Source organism: Desmodus rotundus, chromosome 9 (genome assembly GCF_022682495.2).
Source record: "Desmodus rotundus isolate HL8 chromosome 9, HLdesRot8A.1, whole genome shotgun sequence".
In the NCBI taxonomy this organism is placed as follows: Eukaryota; Metazoa; Chordata; class Mammalia; order Chiroptera; family Phyllostomidae; genus Desmodus; species Desmodus rotundus.
In genome coordinates, this window is record NC_071395.1 from 72,348,549 (window position 1) to 72,368,319 (window position 19,771).

Here is a 19,771-nt window from a genome sequence, read left to right on the forward strand (position 1 = left end):
TTAAAATTTTTATTGTTATAAGGTACAAGATTTTAAAAATATGAGTAGATCATCGACTCCAAGGAAAACGTTTGTATACTTCACTGGTAAGAGACAGGTTTGTGATAATTATTTAGGGAACCTGGTGTTTGAAGAACGCAGTTTTGCTCTCTGCTTGCTGTGCCCAGTCTAGTGAAGACAATGATTATAGCGTAGAGAGGGATCGTTTTGATCCCAAGACCCTGGAACTAGACAGGGAAACAGTGGTTAGCACAGCTTCGTAGCATTTTTCCATTTATTTCGTGCATGTTGTTCTACAAAGGGTAGTGAAAGAGTATGTGGACCCCGGGGCACGTGTAGACTCCCGTGTACTAAAGGGGCTGGGGAAGTCCCTGAGACACGAATTGCATGGCTTTTCTGTTTGAGACTTCGGGGAAGGAAGCTGGAAGGTTTTTTTTCTGCTCTAGGAGCACCATTCTTATTCCAGGACTTTTTAGGTTGTAGGTGTGTGAATAGGAGGAATAGGGGTGGAGGGAAAGTTGTCAAAGAACAGAATCAGGAATTTTTAAGTTGGCCACCAAGCACAAAGTCTAGCTCCTGGGAAAGGAGAATTAGTTGAGGTAGTGCATTTCCCCAAGAAATCTTCTCCACCCGCCCCCCGAGAGCATTCTCTGTTTGCAAGAATGTTTGCAAGTAGGGTCGGGGCCTCAGGCTAGGGGAGGGTACCCGTATCCGGGCACTGCCGCCGAGGACCAAATTCAGCCTGCAGCCTGTGCACGTTTCTTTTAGCAAAGCACAGCGGTTTTTATTTGTTTGTTGCATTTTAAAATGGTTTTGACTAAACCAAAAGAAGAATTATTTGGTGACACGTGAAGTTCATATTTCATAGTCCATGAATACAGTTTTATTGGAACACAGTCACACATTCATTTTCACACTGCCTGTGGCTGCTTTTTGCTACAGCGGGAGAGTTCAGTAATTGTGACAGAGACTGTGTGGCCTACAAACCCTACCATTTTTATTTGCATTTTTACAGAAAAGGTTTGCTGCCCGCCACCCTCCCCGCCAACACCCTGCCCCAGAGAGAGTGGGATACTATGTAGAGGATTTAATTGGGAGAGAAAATAGAGCCCTAGCAGCAGAGACTTAGCAAACCATAAAATTCAAGATAGAAGTGTTAGTCCTAGAGCTGAAGTTTTCAGGGGAGGGGGGCACCTTAGAGCTCAGATAGTGACACTGTTCTCTATGTGACTGGGCTTTAAGTATTCATAGGTTAGATCAAGTTGCTCATTCCGCACTGTAATTTCCCTTTCCAGGTTTTCCAGATCTGTTTGGAATTGCTTTAGTACAGCCTCGACCTTGGCGTCTGAGAAATACTTTTCTTTGTGATGCCCCAGAGGCACCTAAGATAGAACAGAGGATCAGTCAGTCAGTTTCCCCAACTAATACCAACTACATTTGGAAAAATAAAACTTTTGCATGTTAACTTTAACCTCTATTAACTGCCTCTCATTCTCTTTCCCCTAGTTCTCAAAGCTAACCTTTGGCTAATTTTCCCAATGGACATGTAGAGGAAATGTGATAAAATTAAAAACTGTCTGAGATTAGCAGCCAGAAACTGAGTTCAAGATCAGCCTCTGCCTTTTCCCAACTGTGTCCTGACATAGCACCTAAACGGAACAGAGAACATAAACATAGAATGGAAGCACCTAAAGCCTAGCCCCTAACTTTGATGTTTCCCTTCCATTGGTCTTCCTCTTTGCCTGGAGTCTTCTCTTACCATGTCTGGCTGGCTTCGACTCAGATGCCATGTGATGACCATTTGAAGACAGGCCTTATGGACATCAGGTAGCGATCCCATCACTGTGGCCATTGTCACATCTTCCTTGGAGGTGGGTGGGGGCATTCGCATTGTGCACGGGGCATTAGGAACCCAGGCATACCAATCCAGCTGGGGGAAGAAAGTACAACCCTAGCATCCTGGTGCTTAGGGTTTGAACCCCCACCTCTCCCTTGGGCATTCCAGGATCCTGACACTTGCCTTCAGGGACCTGGGCTTTCAGCTGTTCATACCTGGCCCTGGTTGATGGCCCCGTGCTGGGCAGTACACGTGAAAACACACATGGTGAGGAAGTGGCAGAGCTGATTTTGGGACTGGAGGGAGACAGGGAAACCTGGGGGCAGGAAAGGAACCGGATTTAGAGGCTGCAGCATGAGAAGAGAAAAATAAGGTGGATGTCATAGGGTTTCTGTATTTTGGGACTAGGGGGTTCATTTATTCAAATGTATTTACATCAGACATGAGTTGCACATCAGAGTAAATAGTCACTGTCATTATGGAAGGGTATGCACAAGATTGACTGATCCTCTGCCTTAAAAAGTAGTTAAGAATTTAGGGCTATTCTCAGACGTGGAATGACAAGTGCCTGAGTTATAAGATGAGGAATGAGAGAAGTCATGGATTGCCCTGGCTGGACAGCTGGGTTGGTCAGAGCATCATCCCAGTATGCCAGCATTGCACGTTCCATCCCGGGTTAGGGCACAGACAAGAATCAACCAATGAATGCGAGAAGGAGTGGAACGACATTGATGTTTATCTCTCTCTTTTTCTCTTTCTTTCCTTCTGTCTCTCCCTTCCTCTCTCTAAAATCAGTAAATCAAAATAAAAAAAAATAGAGTGAGAGAGAAGCCATGGATTTCCAGTGTCACAGCCAAGAGAGGCTCCCCACAAAGATTATCTCAGGCCACTCCTTCTACAGTGGAGGTGGGGACTCAGAGACCCAATAATTCTGTCAGTTAAGTGGAACAAATATAATCACTCCCCTTTACTAGACTTTAAAAAAAATCAAAGACCAGAGAATAAACTGCTTGTCAGGACACAGGGAAAGGCAGAGGCTGATCTTGAACTCAGTTCCTGGCTGCTAATCTCAGACAGTTTTTAATTTTATCTCATTTCCTCTACACGTCCATTGGGAAAATTAGGCAAAGGTCAGCTATGAGAACTGGGGGAAAGAGAATGAGAGGCAGTTAATAGAGGTTAAAGTTAACATGCAAAAGTTTTATTTTTTCAAATGTAGTTGATACCAGTTGGGGAAAAGATGGCCAGAGAGAAGAAGAAGAGACTTTCGAGGGAATGTGGAGCCTAAGAGACAGTACTGAGATGTCCTAGAGAAAGTTTGGTCCTGGGAGGGTGTGGCTGTTGGTTTAGTATTCACTGGCTCCCCAGGGCGTGGCCATTATGGCTCCCCTGTAAATGTCCGTAGTTGTCCCACAGAGGCAGAGATGTTGGGTGAAGTGTGAGGAGCAGGGACCGAAGGGCGATTCGAAGCTGTCCAGGTTGGCCCATGTGTGTGAGGGAGAGGAGGATGAACCTAGAAGAGCTCAAGAAAGGCTGTTTCCTCCCCAGTGGTTAAATGTGGGCAGAGGGCACTAAAGCTAGTGGTGAGGTCCTAAGCTAGTGCTAGATCCTAGCAAGGGTAGGGGAAGGACAGATTGGCCAAAGGAATGTGAGCCCAAGGGACAGGGAACCGAGTGTGAGTTTGAGGCAAAGCACGTACAGTCTTGAGTTTGCACCTAGAAATGACCTTGCACTGGGGCAAAGTGTGCCTGGACCCTCTGTGTGTGCTGGACAGTAGCAGGAAGGAGAAGGGAGGGAAATGGAGTGGGTCATTGTGGGAATTGGTGGAAAAACCTTCCCATCCATATCCTCAGGTAGGAAAACAGACACCATGAAGAGAGGTGTGAGCCCCAGTAGGGCCTAGCCAGATCCCCCACTGGCTGTGGTTCTGGACCCACTGGGCCCCATGCTGTGGCAGGTTGGGGGCATCTGTGACTAGGCAAGGGGGATGGACATAAAGGTTGATGGCTAGGGTCTCTGAGGAGGATAATCCTTGTGCTTCTAGAATTGTTCTGAGTCCTAGGAGGTGGGAATGGGATCCAGATGCTTCATGTGTGGAGGAAGAGTGGGTGACGAGGGGTTGGGGTCACATCCCCAGAAGGGCAAGGCTGACAAGGGGCTCATAGCAGCGTCCGAGGAGCTCCTTTCTCTGGGGAGGGATCTTACCTCGGTCCTGGGCCTGGCACAGCCCCACCTCAGTGATCTCCCGACACCAGGCCTGCAGCTCAGGGTCCCCTCTCACGACATCATCCCCGTGGTAGAAGAGGTCGACAATCCCCTCCACATACCTGCGCATAGGAGAAGGGAGTTGAGCTCCTTGAGAGTAGAAGGCTGTGGCTTCTCACCACTACTCCTTTTCTGTGGCCTCTAACAGACTTACTGTGCCTAAGTATAGATCCTTCTAGACTTGCCTTTTGGGACATTCCTCAGCTCTTTCTACACATTACAGGAGAAAGGAATGAAATATGGGCCATTACCTCTAGAAATTCTCCGTACGTGGTTGATAGGCATTCTTCCCGACAAAACCCCTGATTTGTCCAGATCCCTCAGCCTCCCCATGCACTGCTATCCCGGCCTAGGCTAACTACCCCCATCTTCATCTCTTCCTTCTCAGACCCTATCCACTGACTCCTCGCTGTTCCTCACCTCTCCCAGAATTGAGCGCTCTGCTCCTCCTGTCTGGACCTTCTTGTTTCATGTTCCTTTTGCCCCATGCTGACCTCAAGCCAGAGCCCCATTCTCCCTCTCCCCAACACCCCTCCATTTCTCAGCTCCCACCCTCACCCACCGGGCAGTGATCTCCCAGACCCGCAAAGCATCGTGGGCATAGAGGGCACTTGGGATGCCCAGCAGGCCCCGGTCAGCCAGATCATCAGGAGGACAGAGGGAGCGGTAGGTCAGCTGAGCCGCAGCCCGACGAAGCAATAGCACGTGGCCCCCACCACCTGTGCTCACTGCCTGGGAAAAGAGAGCATGGCATTCAAGAGGTTCAGATGTGGGGGTTCTCACATTTAAAGACATGAGCATAAAGGGTCTAGGCTCCTGGTTTTAAGGGTCAGGGCATACACACGGGTTGGTTTGGGATCTTGAAAATGACAGGAGGCCACGCAGAGTTGGATGATTAAGTGGCCCCACACTCGATTACCTCCTTACCTTATCAAATATACCTCCATCTGAGATGAGTTGGCTCCGTGCGCGGGTGTTGATCTCCATGGTGTAGCGGGTGTGTGGGATCAGCAGCTGGGTGGAGAGGATTGGAGGGATGGTTTATGGAGGACATGCTTGGGTCCTTCTTTATTTTTTTTTTAATTTTTGTTGTTATTCAATTACAGTTGTCTGCATTTTCTCCCCATCCCTCCACCCCACCCCAGCCGAACCCACCTCCCTCCCCTGCCTCCACCCTCCCCCTTGGTTCTTTATTAGTGAGTGGCACTCAGCACGGTGGCCTTCTGTCCTCTTGATGCTTTCCTCTCTGCTAGTGCCTTTGCAGGCTGGTCTCCTTCTGCTTCTCTGATCACTCATTCTTGTGCTCTTAACTCCCCTGTGAGGCTCGTGAGCTAGAAGGACCTGGGTTTCAATCTATACTTCACTATTCAGTTTGATCCTTGCCCAAGGTAAGTCCTCCCAGAGTGTTAATCCGTCTCATTCCCTGTCTATGATCCATCTGCCAACGGGGAGGTGATAATACAATTTCTTATCTCAGGAGGCAGTGGTGATGTTGGGGTGACAGATACATGAGGAAGCCAAGTCTCAGCTCTTACTGTTTATCTTATTTCCACCTTGGGTGTTGGTGATTTTTAAGAGTCAGACCCTTTTGATTTTCTTTTATAATTCTATCATTTGCACTCTCATAGCTTATAACTACCTCTCTACTCATCATCAAAGCCACACTCCATCCTCTGGTCGCCTCACTGTTGGCTTTGGGGGGCCTTGTACCTTTGGTCGGAATAAGAGGAGCCATTCTGAGCTACCACTTGAGCAGCAGAGGGGCTGTTGTCACATCCGCCCCACTTCCAATTAGACGGTTAGGCCCCCTCTATACTTTTTAAAGAGTTTACCTTTATTTATTTTTAGAGAGGGAAGGGAGGGAGAAAGAGAAGGAGAGAAACATGGGTTGCCTCTCATATGCGCCCCGACTGGTGATCAAAACCACAACCCAGCATGTGCTCTGACCCCCTGACCAGGAATCGAACTGGTGACCTTTCACTTTGCGGGTTGATGCCCAACCAACTGAGCCACAGTGGTCAGGGCTACCCCCTCTGTTTTTAACAGCTTAAAAAAATAGCTTTTCTTAGGTATTAAAGAGACCACCTGATCCTCACATTTCTTTTTATCTCAGACTATTTTGTCTTCGTTTCCACCCAGTTTACAGACAGGTTCCAGGTACTGTTGGCATTTACCCGAGTTGCTGGAACTGGACACAAGGAATAACCCAAGTGGTACCTCTGGTGTCAAGATGTCAAAGCAGCTCACATTAGTCTGAACCTTTTCAGAAAGTTCATGAAAGATGCTGAGTGTCTTAGAAAGCCCAAAGCCCACGTGAGCAGAGAAGATATCTGAAGACACACAACTCCTTGTGAGAGTAACAATAACTGCAAGAACTACTGGCATTTGTAGCTTTCAGCCTGTTACATTGTCATGTCATCCTGTCCTTAAATGGCCCGCGGTGGAGCTCCTGTTGTCCTCGTTCAGAGGCGAGTCCACTGGAGCAGACATCTGGTACGAACTGAGGTCGGGCCTCAGGATTTACCCCCGGCAGTGGAACCAGAGCCTGCCCACATAAGCTTTATGACCTTTGCGGGTTAGTCCTCGGGGGCGGGAGGGGTGTGAGCAGATATAGGTGTGGAGAGGGATGACCTACCAAAGAGGAAATTTCACCTGTGAACAGAGGCTTCCCCTACTCAGGACGAGCAGAAGATGGTGACGCAGGGGCGCCATCAGATCAGTAAAATCCAGGATTCTACTATCACACTGGTCTCTATCTTACCTATGTTACCCCAGACTCAGTGAGGCCAGAGCTACCCTTGGCCAGGGTTGGGGGTCAGGGTATGGGCCCCCAGCTTGAATTTAGTTCTCCTTACCCAGGTACTCATTTGCGTATCTTGCCAACATTTCAAACACCATGGACCTCACACTGAACACCTCACGTTTGCTTCCAAACTGGCTGCTTCTAATGACTTTGCTGTTTCCGATGATTGCTGTGGTTCATAAGCTTGTGCCAGTGTTGTCCCTTCTTTACCATATTCCCTGTGTCTAAAATGTCACCAGGATTTTGAGAATACCTTTAAGCAAGCACAGGTATTTTGTTGCCTTCTGCCTAGCAATAGATACTGAACTCACTCTTATGAAGTTACAACACACCCACCCTGTGGGCTTCTGGGCGTGGCAGCTTAGACCTCTGACCCTTCTCTCTTCAGTCTTATTCCCAGGCATGTGCATCTGCTGTTTCCTCCCTTCACCAAGTCTGTGATTTTTTCCCCCCTTTTCATTCCTGTTACCACCTTGCATATCTTTCTCCACCTCTCCCCTAGGCAGGTATAAGTAACCTACAGGGGTGTTTGCCTTTTTATCAGTTCCTGCAGCAGACTTCTCAATTGGGGTGGGACATTCTCTGTTCTTACTATAGTGTTTATAGGCTGTCTCTTGTGATTTCAAATTCTAGTTCTAGATACTGTTCTCTGGTTGGTTCTTATGGGCATCAGTTGCAGCAGTATTATTTGATATTGGCTGTTTCCTCTCGGATCTGAGCGAGATGGGACTTGAAGGGTAGAGGATTTACCTTGAAGACAGGGTGCAGTCCTGGGAGACACCTCATGGTGGCAACAGCGATAACCTCAGCCACTAGATGAGTGTTCAGCAGATGGTACTGGAGCTGGTGCAGCTGGAAATCTGAACTTCGGACCCAGGACTTTGCCAGGAGCCAGGCAAGTGGAGGATCTGAGGGCAGGAACAGCGGTGGGGTCGGGGAGCTGGGGTTGGGAGGCTGGATCTGGGAAAAATAAACATTTATTGAACTTCCACTTGATGTGTGAATTCTGGTCAGCATTCTTGGGGAAACAGGAGTCAGTAAGATTATTATTTTCCAGGGGGTCATAATTTAGTAGGAGGAATGAGGGCCTTTCCACCCTGCTTCTCACTAGCTGTGGGGCCATATTAGTGCCCTGATGGGCAGGTTGAATGCAGGAGAGTCAGAAGAGGTGCCCAGTAAATAGATTCTAACAGTGGTTTGGGAGAAGCATGATGGGGTTCTAAGTTAGAGCAGGGGAATGAAAAGGAGAAGCTGGGCCCTGGCCAGATAGCTCAGTTGGTTAAAGCATTGCCCCAATATGTCTAGGTTGTGGGTTTGATCCCTGGTCAGGGCACATACGAGAATCAATTAATGAATACATAAATAAGTGGAACAACTATTCACTGTTTTCCTCTCTCTCTTCTAAAATCAATAAATAAAAAAATTAAAATGAGAAGCTGGATGTGTGAGATAATTGACAATTATTTTTTACTGACTCTTGGGAACTTTGGGAGAAGAGACATTCAGGAAACAATGGGCATTTAGAGTCAAGGCTACTGAGAGATTAAATAGTGGTTCTCAATGTGTGTGCCCACGCTAGCAGCAGCCTCATCACTTTGGAACTTGTTAGAAAAGCAAATTCTCAGTCCCTACCCCCAGGTCTACTGAATCAGAAAGTCTGGTGGCAGACCCAGCAACCTGTGTGTTAACGAGCCTTCAGGTGCTTCGGATGCGCACTAAAGTTTGAGAACCACTGAGTACAGCATGAGAACTCCACAAGGCCATTATGACTCTTGAACAAGTACTTCCAGTTGGGTGAGTCGGGGAAATCCAGGCTGCAAAGAGTGACGAGGACGTGTTTCACTGTGAGGATGGGGTTGGGGACCCGGGAGCTGGGTGCCTGAGAGCAGAGGTTGGAGGAACAGAGCAGTGTTGTGAGGGGGGATGCCCGGAACACCTCACCTGGATGGCCATGGGCAGCAGCTTCCCATTGGGTTCCATCCTCAGCATGACGAGGGGGGCAGCCACGTACTGCTTCTCTTCTCGGATCACATTGGCTGGAATTCCATCCAGCAGGATGAAGTCAGCCTCAAACAGGGAACCCTTCTGGGGGAAGGAGGGGCATATCCATGGTTAGAGTTCAAAGTCTACTGCCCCAAGGACAGGGCAAAGGGGGAAAGACATTTACTTTTGTTAACCAATGTCGCCCCAATAAATTAAAAATAAAGCCATTTATGTAGCTGCTTACCATTATCCTCTATCAGTACCAGAGTCCTGTTGGCAGAACCAGAGCATCTGGTCCAACTCCTCTCATTTTAAATAAATGAAGGAACAACCTAGTGTGGGTTGAGGCCTTGTGCAGGTTTTGTGTGGGCAACAGATCTGAGTTGAGAACCAGGCCTCTCAGTCCAATTTGCATTACGGCACTGCAAATTGTCCCATTGCCCAGGGGCCGTGCCCCTTCCCCATCACCCCCCAGTGATCTTCCTGGGTTTGGCTCCCATCAGCTCAGCAAATGCTCTTTTCACTTCTTGTCCAGATCTCACCTCCTCTGCCAAGTAATGCATTCGGTTCCCCTGGCTACCGCTGCCACCAAACCCAGACACACGCACGTGGACATGCGCACTTCCTGCCTTGCACCAAGCTCATCTTTTCTAAACCCAGCTTCCCTCCCCCAGGAAACTTCCTCAGTTCCCCCCACCTGAAAGTGCATTCATTACCTTTCTGGCTGTCTGTGAACACTGGGGTTGGGAGCACTGACATCAGCCAGGGAATGCCATTGTCCCAGCTAACACCCCTGGCCCCACCTGCATTCACCTTGGAAATCCTTGCTGGAAGTGCCTCATAGTTTCCCCTACATATTTTATCATCTCTGGGTTTTTCCAGCGTAGGACTCTGCATCCGGGGGTAGTGGGTTACCACAGCCTCCCTTCCCAGACTTACCTTTGGGCCCTCTCCTTCACCACTTCTCCCCATAGAGCCAAGTAGAGAACAACGTAGGGTTGGAGGAAGTACCTGGAGTTCTTTCTCCAATTGGGCCTGAAGCTCCTCCATCCCTGAAGGCAGCACCAGCCGGGAGGGCAAAGAGGTGGAGCGTCTCAACAGCATGGGGTTGGTGCCATTGAGGAACTGGTAGCCGAAAAACTCATCTTCCTGCCAGCACTGGCGAACCTTCTCTATGGGGTCAGGGTGGAGGGGAGGAGGAGGATAGTCACCACAAGCCAATAACCCTCCCCTGGGCTCTACCCAGGGATTCAGACACATGACCATCCTGCATCCAGCCCCTCTCTGAGATGATCAGGCACGATAAGGTCTCACCTGGTGAGGTGTTGGGGGCACTATGGAGTATGAAGGTCAGGTCATCAAAAGGGGCCATCAAGGGGTCACAGAGACCTGACAGAACCACTAACCGGCCAGGGTGCTCTTCTGGCCCCAGAAGATCCGATCAAAATCCTCCAGCTGGTTCCAGGAGCTCAGGAAGGTATATACACGTTTGAGGACCATCTCAAGTGACCTAGGACAGATACTGCAGCATGAACCAACTGGCTGATCCCTCGGCCCCTCACCATTCACCACCGTTCTTGGGTCTTGGTATCCCACTCTGGGCTCCAGGCTTTTCCTCACCTTGCCTTCAGTGCCCATTCAAAGTCCAGCTTCTTCTCCTCGTGGAATCTTGTATTTGGAGGTAGATCATCCTCATGGCCTGCAGCTATTGTCAGGGGTAACCCTTCCTTCCAGGTGGCCCAGCTAGGAGAGGACGACAAGGCTTCAGGGAGGATGTTCAAGTTAGTGACTGGGTAGGGTCAGGGAAGGGGGGGTGAACTTGGGGCTCTGATATGGGTGGGTGGTCACCAGTATATTTGTTGTCTCTCCTTTAGTTCCTTCTCTCGATGTCTCTGGAATGCATCCAACGCATTGTCTCCTGCCAGGCGAGCTGGGGAGACATTGAGACAACTGGTCACAGTTTTGCGTGGTCCTGTGCTCTCCCCTGCTCGTCCTCACCTTCCTTTCCGTGTCACTCCCGCGTGTTCAGCCGTGCTGTTGCCATGTCTCTGGCTGTTCCTCATTTCATTGATTCCCCAGACACATTTATCCCAACTTTGCACTCCTGGCTTCATATATCTCAGCTCCCACCCCCTTTTCTCGTCCTTTAATTCATCTTTCCCTACCTGATCCCGTTTCATCAATATCTATGGCTGGGTGAATCACCTTAATTAAGGTGATAAAATCTTAATCACCCCTATGCCCACACCTGTCTTCTACTTTATATTACTTTGGTGAATATCACTTCTTGAACCTCACCTGCCTTTCACTGCTTGAACCTTCAGCTGTCCTCAAAAGTCCTGTGTGTTCACCTTAGACTTAACATCGAAGTCTGTCTGTATTTACTGACTTCTTCCAGCCCTTGTAAGTACTTACACACACGTGTATCAAAGTCGTATATTTCATGTTTCCATCCTTCCTTGTTCTTGCCCTCACTTGTCCCTGTATTCACCTACCTTATTTCCTACAGTAACGAATTCAGTATTTGCCGTCCTCACTCACCCCCATTCCAGTCAGTGTGCTTGCTCCCTGCCCTCCCGGTTGTCGCCCATGTTTTCAAAGCCAAACCAGCTCTCTCTTCACGTCAGATCATTTATGGTTTCCCTTACCTGTCGCCTCTCAGGGGTCACACCCTCTATCTCCTATCTCCTGTGCCAGCCTTACCTGTCCCTGCCCTAACTTGTTCCCAGTCACATGGAGATCTCCTTTCCATTTTTACTTCGGTGGCTCTTCTGTTTCCCAGCATTCCGCAACTCACAGTCCCTGTCCTCACCTTCACGGGGCGTGGCGTCTGCACATCACTTATCTCCCTGCTCAGTCCCACTTCCAGCCTTTTTAATTCTTTGTATAACTTTGGGACTTTAAAACTTTCCCCTCATTTCCTATCTTTTCCTCCCTTAACCTGCTGAGCATCCACTTTTTCAAGACCCTCGGACCTTCCTCAGTGCTATTGCCTGCCTCCCTGGTGCCCCAGTAGTCCCGAGGCCCTGCACCCAACCCCCTCAGGCCGCTGCTCACCGGTGCCCTCGGGCAGGCTCAGAACGCCCTCACCCTGCACCCAGCGGTAGCACGGGAAGGTGGCCTCCGCGCTGGCTCCGGGGCCCAGCACCGTGATGCGGTCGCAGAACCACGCGTTGTCCACCAGGGAGTGATGTTTGCGCAACTTCACGAACTGCAGTGGCCCCAAGTCCTCAGCAACGTCGTGCTCAAACTCTTCCATCTGTGGGCACCCGAACGCGGTGAGATTTAGTAGCGGGGACCAGGGAGAGGCCGCTTTACTGAGGGGCGGGAGTCCTTTTTGAAGTCCCAGGACAAGGCCTCCAAAGATAGCATTTCTTCCTCCCAACACCTGCGCGGTGGGTCTCAGACGCCCTATCGCCCGGGAGGATGATGGCCAGGGACTCAGAGTGAGGCCCTCAGAGACCCGAATTGAAGACTGAGCATCATCACCTACACCCGTTCATTAACAGAGCTCTCACTGCGCCTGCGCTCTCCCGAGACCTTCTGTCTTTGACCCTTGATCCCAGAATAACACTGGACTGGGGGTTAATTGGGGAAGTAGTGGAGGCTGCAAGGACCACGGGTCGGGGAGAGAGAATGGGGTTGAGCCCCTCCTGGGCTCTGCCTCTGACTCTCTGCCCGCTTAGGCTGCTGCGCCCCTCCTCCCTGGAAGTCCCAGAGGGCGCGTTGGCGCTGTTGCTCGCCCCCGTCCCGCTGTAAACCCCGGCCGGGATCCGGGTCCCAGCTACCCTGGCTGACCTGGCCCCGCGCTGGCAGTAGCTGCAGCTCCAGCTCCGCCTCCCCACGCTCCCCGACCAGCCACAACTGCACGGGGTTGTGCGACCCGGAGAAGAGCCAGGCCCCGGTGGCTACACGGATGCGGTAGCTGCCCATGGTGGTCCCCTAGTAACCAAGGGGAGGAGGAGCCGAATCCTGCGATTCTCTGGACCGCCCAGGGCCGCAGGCGTGAATCTAGGTGCCTTAGGGCCAGTTCGGGCCTTTAAAGATGAGTCTGGGTCCCCGCCCTCCTCACAACTTCTCTGGCGCTCCCACTTCTCCGCCCCAAACTAGCCCCAACTTGCTAGTGTCTGAGCAGACTCTGGGGAAGGGCCGCGCCTCCTGGTCGAGCGTAGCCGTGAGAAGATATAGGGGCCCTTGGTCTGGGTGAGGCCCAGACGATGGCTGCCTCAGGGCTTCTCTAAACTTCCCGGCGATGCCTGGGGCCAAGAGCCTCGGGGTTGGAGTGAGCAAGGATGAGGGCACGTCCCTAGGTCTCCAGGCCTTTTGGAGAGGTAGGTGGGAGAGGGGGTGAGTCTGCCTTCCAGAGGGAAAGTTTCCATTTTTCTGGGCTGGGGCCTTGGGAAGGCCTTGGTGGGCTAACTTGGAGGGCCAACCCGGGAGGCTTTGCTGGGCTACCAGACCTGCTATGGTCCAGTAAGTCTTCAGTTCCTAATTTCTACTGCGTCTGAGCCCAGTCCTTCAATAAGTGAACAGACCTTCCCAGGCCTCCTAGAACCTGGAGAAGTAACAGCTCAAAGAATTGCTCCCTGCCTCTCCCTAAACCTGGTTTCGGCCTGTCGGCATTAGGACCCTAGTTAGACCAGACAGTGAGAGAGGCCTAACTGAGGCAGGCCAGTAAAAGCCGCCTTTTGTCCAACCTTGATAATGGGTGCAGAGAATGTTAGGGACCCGGTTGTTAGGGTGCAGTGTGGAGTCACTTAGGGACCCAGCATTCATGGGCAAGTGCCATGAACTTTGCCCTTTCCAGATAAATGCAGACTTTTTCCCTCCATTATATTCCCAGTAAACATTTAGAATGGCATTTTCCTGACCATCGTGCCTGCTTCCTCTACCAGAATGCAGTTTTCTTCTAAAAAATCATATGTAAACAGTTTTTATTAGGCATGACGTTCAACTTCTTCCCTCTGTCTTTATCCTGCTCAACCCCAGCTACTTCCTGGTCCTTTCATGGCACCCGGGGGAGGAAACCAGGGAACAGCAGTGGGGCTGGTGCTGGTTAGGGGCTTTGTGAACATCAGAAGGATAATTCAGGGCTCAGGCTTTGTCACACTCCCAGAAATCAGATGAAGCCTCCTGTACATCCCTCTCTAGATCTTCTTGGTCCAAGTCATCAGAAGCTTTTGGCTGACACTGAGTATGTCTGGAGGCCTGGGCTAAGCCAGGGCAAAGTAAGTCTGCTTTCTTGGGCCAAACCCTCAAAAATGACTTGGGCCCTGGCTGGTGTGGCTCCGTGATGAGTGCTGGCTTGCACACTGAAAGGTTGCCGGTTCTGTTCCCCATCAGGGCACTTGCCTGGATTGTGGGCCAGGTCCCTGGTTTGGGGCATGGAGAGGCAACTGATCGATGTTTCTCTTGCACAAGGAGGTTTCTCTCCCTCACTGTCTCCCTCCCTTCCCTACTCTTAAGAAAAAAAAAAAAAACTTGACATGTTGGTTATTGGTGAGATCAAAAGGGATTCTAGTCCAGCCTTCTAGCCTTCATACCTCACCAAGTGACAGATCCTTACTGGGTGCTCTTCCCCTTCTTATCTTCTAGGCCCACTCCTGCCTACATCCTCTGTGCTCAGAACTGGTGTCTGCCATGTACTGGCCCCCAATTTCCTCCAGTTTTGGGGGTTGGGGGATCATCCTGTCCTACCCAAATAGAATGGCTCATATTCCCATCCTATGAAGTAACTGAATTGGCCTTTCCACACACACCCGTTAGGGGTCATTTTGCCTGGAAAGGAGAGTTTCGTTTCATCCTCACTTCCAAAATCAGTCCATAATCAGCCTGCTTCTCTGCTGGTGACACTTCTGCCCCCACTCTAGTGTACTAGGAGGTCACATGGCAGTGGGGGGTGGGGATAAATATTTAAGAACAATAATCCAAGCTACCATGTGAGCTAAATGAGTTCATGTTTAAAACACTTAGAACAATGCCTGGCACATAGTCCCTGTATGTATTAGCTGCTATTATTTTATTGTTTACAGAGTGGAAACAACTTCCATTTGAATGTCAGCATCACTCCTCCTAGAAATTCCTCTGCCTTTCCCTACCACACACTGTTTTTTTCATGTCCTTCCATGGGCCTCAGCCTCCCACTAGGGGTCTTACTCCTCCAGACCCTTCCTCCCACTTTTTCTCTTTTTCCTTTTTTTTTTTTTTTTTTTTTTAAGATTTTACTTATTTATTTACTTATTTTTAGAGGTAGGGGGAGGAAGGGAAAAAGAGGGAGAGAAACATCAATGTGTGGTTGCCTCTTGCGCGCCCCCTACTGTGGACCTGGCCAGCAACCCAGGCATTTGCCCTGACTGGGAATCCAACCCTTTGGTTTGTGGGCCGGCACTCAGGCCACTGAGCCACACCAGCCAGGGCTCTCTTTCCTCTTTAAGCACATGTATTATGTTGTGGGAGAATAATTAAAAACAATATTTCCCAACCCTGAAGAAACCTCTCCACAAAGGTAGTAAAGAAAGAAAATCGATTTATTGTTAAATAAGCATTAAACCAGTATGATGTGCATTGTAGGCAATCCATTAAGAAACTGTAGAGACAGAGAAATCTCCCACTTTTACGTAGCCAAGCAGATACAACCCATCACACTCATGTTCTCAAGACAAACAATAACTGGTCCTCAGGTAAGAGGCTTGACGCACCATTTATCATGCATAGTTCATTCTAACTTCACCTGGTAATTGGTGACTATCTATCTGTGTTATCAATAGGGTTAATCATAGGAAAAACAAAGGTCTTGTGTCTTTATGACGGACATAGTGTTGCACCTTGGAGCAAGGAGCCCATCTCAGATAGACTCTCATCCTCTCACAGAAACTGGGAGACAGGGCTGCTGCCTCCCTTGATTTCGAAGAGACGGCTCCCAGGTCCTTAGGAAAGACATTCCTGGGTCACAAAGCTGCCAAGAAGCTTATTTACCATGTAAAAAGATCTACACACATTTCAAAAAGACAGAAAGAACTCACAACTTTTCTAAAGTAAATGCCCTAAGTAGAGGAACAGTGGGAAGAAATCTATTCTCTTTCTTTTCTTTTTAAAATTATATTTTATTTATTATGCTATTAGAGTTGTCCTGATTTTTCCCCCTTTGGCCCTTCCACCCAGTACCCCCCACTCCCTCAGGCAATCCTCCCACCATTGTTCATGTCCATGGGTCATGTGTATAAGTTCTTTGGCTACTCCATTTCCTATACGGTACTTACATCCCCATGGCTAGTCTGTAAATACCTATTTGTACTTCTTTTTTTCCTTTTCAAAAGATTTTATTTATGTATTTTCCAAGAAAGGGAGGGAGAAAAACATCAACATGTGCTTGTCTCTCATGCACCCCCATCCAGAGGCCTGGCCGGCAACCCAGGCATGTGTCCTGACTGGGAATCAAACCAGTGACCCTTTGATTAGCAAGCCGGTGCTCAATCTACTGAGCCACACCAGCCAGGGCCCTGTTTTGTACTCCTTTATTTTATTTTATTTTATTAAGTATATTTTATTGATTATACTATTACACTTGTCCCATTTTTTTCCCCCTTTATTGCACTCTGCCCTGGACCTCCCCTCCCACCAGCATTCCATCCCTTTAGTTCATGTCCATGGGTCATACATATAAGTCCTTTGGTTTCTCCATTTCCTATACTATTCTTACCCTCCCCCTGTCTATTTTGTACCTACCATTTATGCTTCTTATTCCCTGTACCTAATCCCCCATTGTTCCCCTCCCCCTCCCCCTATAACTCTCCATGTGATCTCCATTTCTGTGATTCTGTTCCTGTTCCTGTTCTAGTTGTTTGTTTAGTTTTTTTTTTCTTTTTTTTTAGGTTCAGTTGTTGATAGTTGTGAGTTTGTTGTCATTTTACTGCTATAGTTTTGATCCTAGATAAGTCCCTTTTTCCTAGATAAGGAGCTTATCTAGATAAGTCCCTTTAACATTTCATACACTAAGGGCTTGGTGATGATGAATGTCTTTAACTTGACTTTATCTGGGAAGCACTTTATCTGCCCTTCCCTTCTAAATGATAGCTTTGCTGAATAGAGTAATCTTTGATGCACTGTATTTTTGGACTATAAGACGCACCCCCCAAATTTGGGAGGAAAATGGGGCTGCATCTTATTGTCCAAACGTAGCTTATCTGGCTCACTTGTGGGGTGGTGGGGAGGTGGCGGTGGAGCGGGGTTTTTTTTTCCTATTTTCCTCTAAAACCTAGGTGCATGTTATGGTCCGATGCATCTTATAGTCCAAAAAATACAGTAGGTCCTTGCTTTTCATGACTTGGAATACTTCTTTCCAGCCCCTTCTTGCCTGCAAGGTTTCTTTTGAGAAATCAGCTGACAGTCTTATAGGGACTTCTTTGTAAGTAACTGTCTCCTTTTCTCTTGCTGCTTTTAAGATTCTCTCCTTCTGTTTAATCTTGGGTAATGTAATGATGATGTGCCTTGGTGTGTTCCACCTTGGGTCCAGCTTCTTTGGGACTCTCTGAGCTTCCTGGACTTCCTGGAAGTCTATTTCCTTTGCCAGACTGGGGAAGTTCTCCTTCATTATTTTTTCAAATAAGTTTTCAATTACTTGCTCTTCTTCTTCTCCTTCTGGCATCCCTATGATTCGGATGTTGGAACATTTAAAATTGTCCCAGAGGTTCCTAAGGCTCTCCTCATTTTTTTTTGAATTCTTGTTTCTTCATTCTGTTCTGGCTGAATGTTTATTTCTTCCTTTTGTTCCAGATCATTGATGTGAGTCCTGGTTTCCTTCCCTTTACTGTTGGCTCCCTGTATATTTTTCTTGATTTCACTTTGAATAGCCTTCACTTTTTCCTGTATTTTGCAACCATACTCAACCATTTCTGTGAGAGTCCTGATTACCAGTGTTTTGAACTCTCCATCTGATAGGTTGGCTATCTCTTCATCATTGGTGAGCATTCAGTTGTTTCCACTTTTTTGACATATGATGAATGCTACAAAGGACATGTTTGTACTTATATCCTTATATACTTAATAGTTTCATTTCTATGGGTTAGAGACTAAGAAAAGGATGCAAAAGAAAAAGGCTACCAGAATAAAAAAAAAAGTAACAAAATAAAACAAATAAAAGAAAAATCAACACAGCTAATTGTCTTTACTTGTTAGAGGAATACACCACACAAGACATTGACTGAGTTGTCATGGAGATGGGTAAGTCAAAGATTTTTAAAGGGAGTGCCAGGGAGGGGCTGGATTGACTACACAGGTTCGTGCATGGTTGGTTGAAATAAGCCCAGTTATTCTTTAGTTGACAGAGTCTTAGGTCCACTAAAGATTAGGCATACCAATGTTACTCAATATTCATGGTTATTTAACATTTCCAACTTGCTAGAAACAGTTGTGGTGAATACCCAGCAATCAGTTTCGCTATCTCCCAGGCAAGTGGCGGGGAAGGGACACAGTTCATTTGTGATATTATAGAGAACAGGTTCAATAGAGAGATGGAGGCAGCATGCAGATCAAGAGTGCAGTATGCCTTTCAAAAAATAAGGCCAGGAAGGGAACAGAGAGAGGGCCATAGCTGGAAGTGGGTGACCAGTAGAGCCAGTGAGAGGAAGAAGCTGAGATACAGGAGAACAAGGGTAAGTGAGGAAGAGAAGACCCCGAGGAAGGAGACATATTCTGGAAAATGTGTGAAGGAACTGACCCTAGATTGTACACTCTCAACGTGGGGCAACAACATCTTAATTATTACAGTGGTTTGTGGCCTTCCAAAGGGCCATATACACAAACAGACGTGCTAACATATCGAAATTTCATGGAGCCAGAGCAGAGAGTGATTAAGTAAAACATGTCTTAAAGACTTTGTGTGTGTATGTGTGTGTGTGTGTGTGTGTCAGGGGTGGGGGGAAGTTGGGTGGGATGGGGAGGAGGGCATAAAGGGGATAAATGGTAATGGACAAAAAATACAATAAAAAATTTAAAGAAAAGACTTTACAAGGGGGACAACAATGGGAAGAAAGGTAGAGAAACATGGCTCAGGGGTGTGATTTCCTAGCAGTATGCACTGCTTGGTCAGTGACACAGAAAAATGAAAGACTGGATTCATCTAAAACATTAAGGAGTGGAACAGGGATCGAGAGGTGCTGTCCAGCAGAGAATGACATGCACCACTCCCTTGTTCTTACCTCCCCAACTTCAGTGGTGGAGTAGGTATGGACACCAGGCTTCATTCTTATATGCTATCAATTTGCCTTTTAAACAAGCATGGTGTCAGGATAAGCCTCTTAAAACCCCTTGCCACTAGATTGACATCTCTAAATGACTTAGATTTCCTTGTTCTGAAGCTGGGTCTTCTTAATGTCTCTGTCAAGAGGTTAAGAGGTTATTCCTGGTCCCTCCCTCCAGTCCCTACTGGAATCTATTTTCCTTGGGGGTCCACTGTCCACCTCCTGCCTCTTTTCAGGACTGAGCTCCAAGGTCAGACCCACAGCTTCTTGGGCTTCTCACTCCATTTTTGAGAAGTAAAGATTAAAGGACAAGTGAGTTATGCCTTCCATCAAAGGGGGCAGGGGATACAGAAATTCCTTTCCTTCTCTGGGATCCCTGCCAACACCCCCAACCATCCCAAACTCTGTTTATCTTTCTCTTTCTAATGTTTACCTGGTAATCCCACATTATTCAAATTTATTTTTTTAAAGTACATTTTATTCATTATTCTAGTACAGTTGTACTATTTTTCTCCCCCCCATTTATTTATTTATTTATTTATAGAGAGAGGGAAAGGGAGAGAAACATCAATGTGTGGTTGCCCCTTGCGTGCCCCTTACTGGAAACCTGGCCTGCAACCCAGGCATGTGCCCTGACTGGGAATT

The 19,771-nt window shown here is 48.1% G+C and overlaps 1 protein-coding gene across 3 annotated transcripts; it reads right to left on the reverse strand.

Annotated features, from left to right (window-relative positions):
• Window positions 1–97: 97 nt before the first annotated feature.
• On the reverse strand, window positions 98–12,874 carry LOC112308919 (polyunsaturated fatty acid lipoxygenase ALOX12). 3 transcript variants are annotated; one of them, XM_024565212.3, is made up of 14 exons: window positions 12,687–12,874; window positions 11,946–12,147; window positions 10,737–10,818; window positions 10,509–10,631; window positions 10,295–10,398; window positions 9,900–10,060; window positions 8,847–8,990; window positions 7,656–7,865; window positions 5,030–5,116; window positions 4,665–4,834; window positions 4,043–4,164; window positions 2,053–2,153; window positions 1,760–1,930; window positions 1,203–1,382 (listed from the first exon to the last, which is right to left on the reverse strand). In XM_024565212.3, the coding sequence occupies exons 1-14, from the start codon at window positions 12,819–12,821 to the stop codon at window positions 1,203–1,205; spliced, it is 1,992 nt and encodes a 663-aa protein (XP_024420980.2). In that variant the 5' UTR covers window positions 12,822–12,874. The 3 variants fall into 3 exon arrangements, with proteins under 3 accessions (XP_045055206.2, XP_024420980.2, XP_053767771.1); XM_053911796.1 differs by having other exon boundaries at window positions 10,737–10,806; window positions 12,687–12,856; XM_045199271.3 differs by lacking the exons at window positions 1,203–1,382; window positions 1,760–1,930; window positions 2,053–2,153 and adding an exon at window positions 98–227 and having other exon boundaries at window positions 12,687–12,856.
• Between the last annotated feature and the right edge of the window lie 6,897 nt (window positions 12,875–19,771).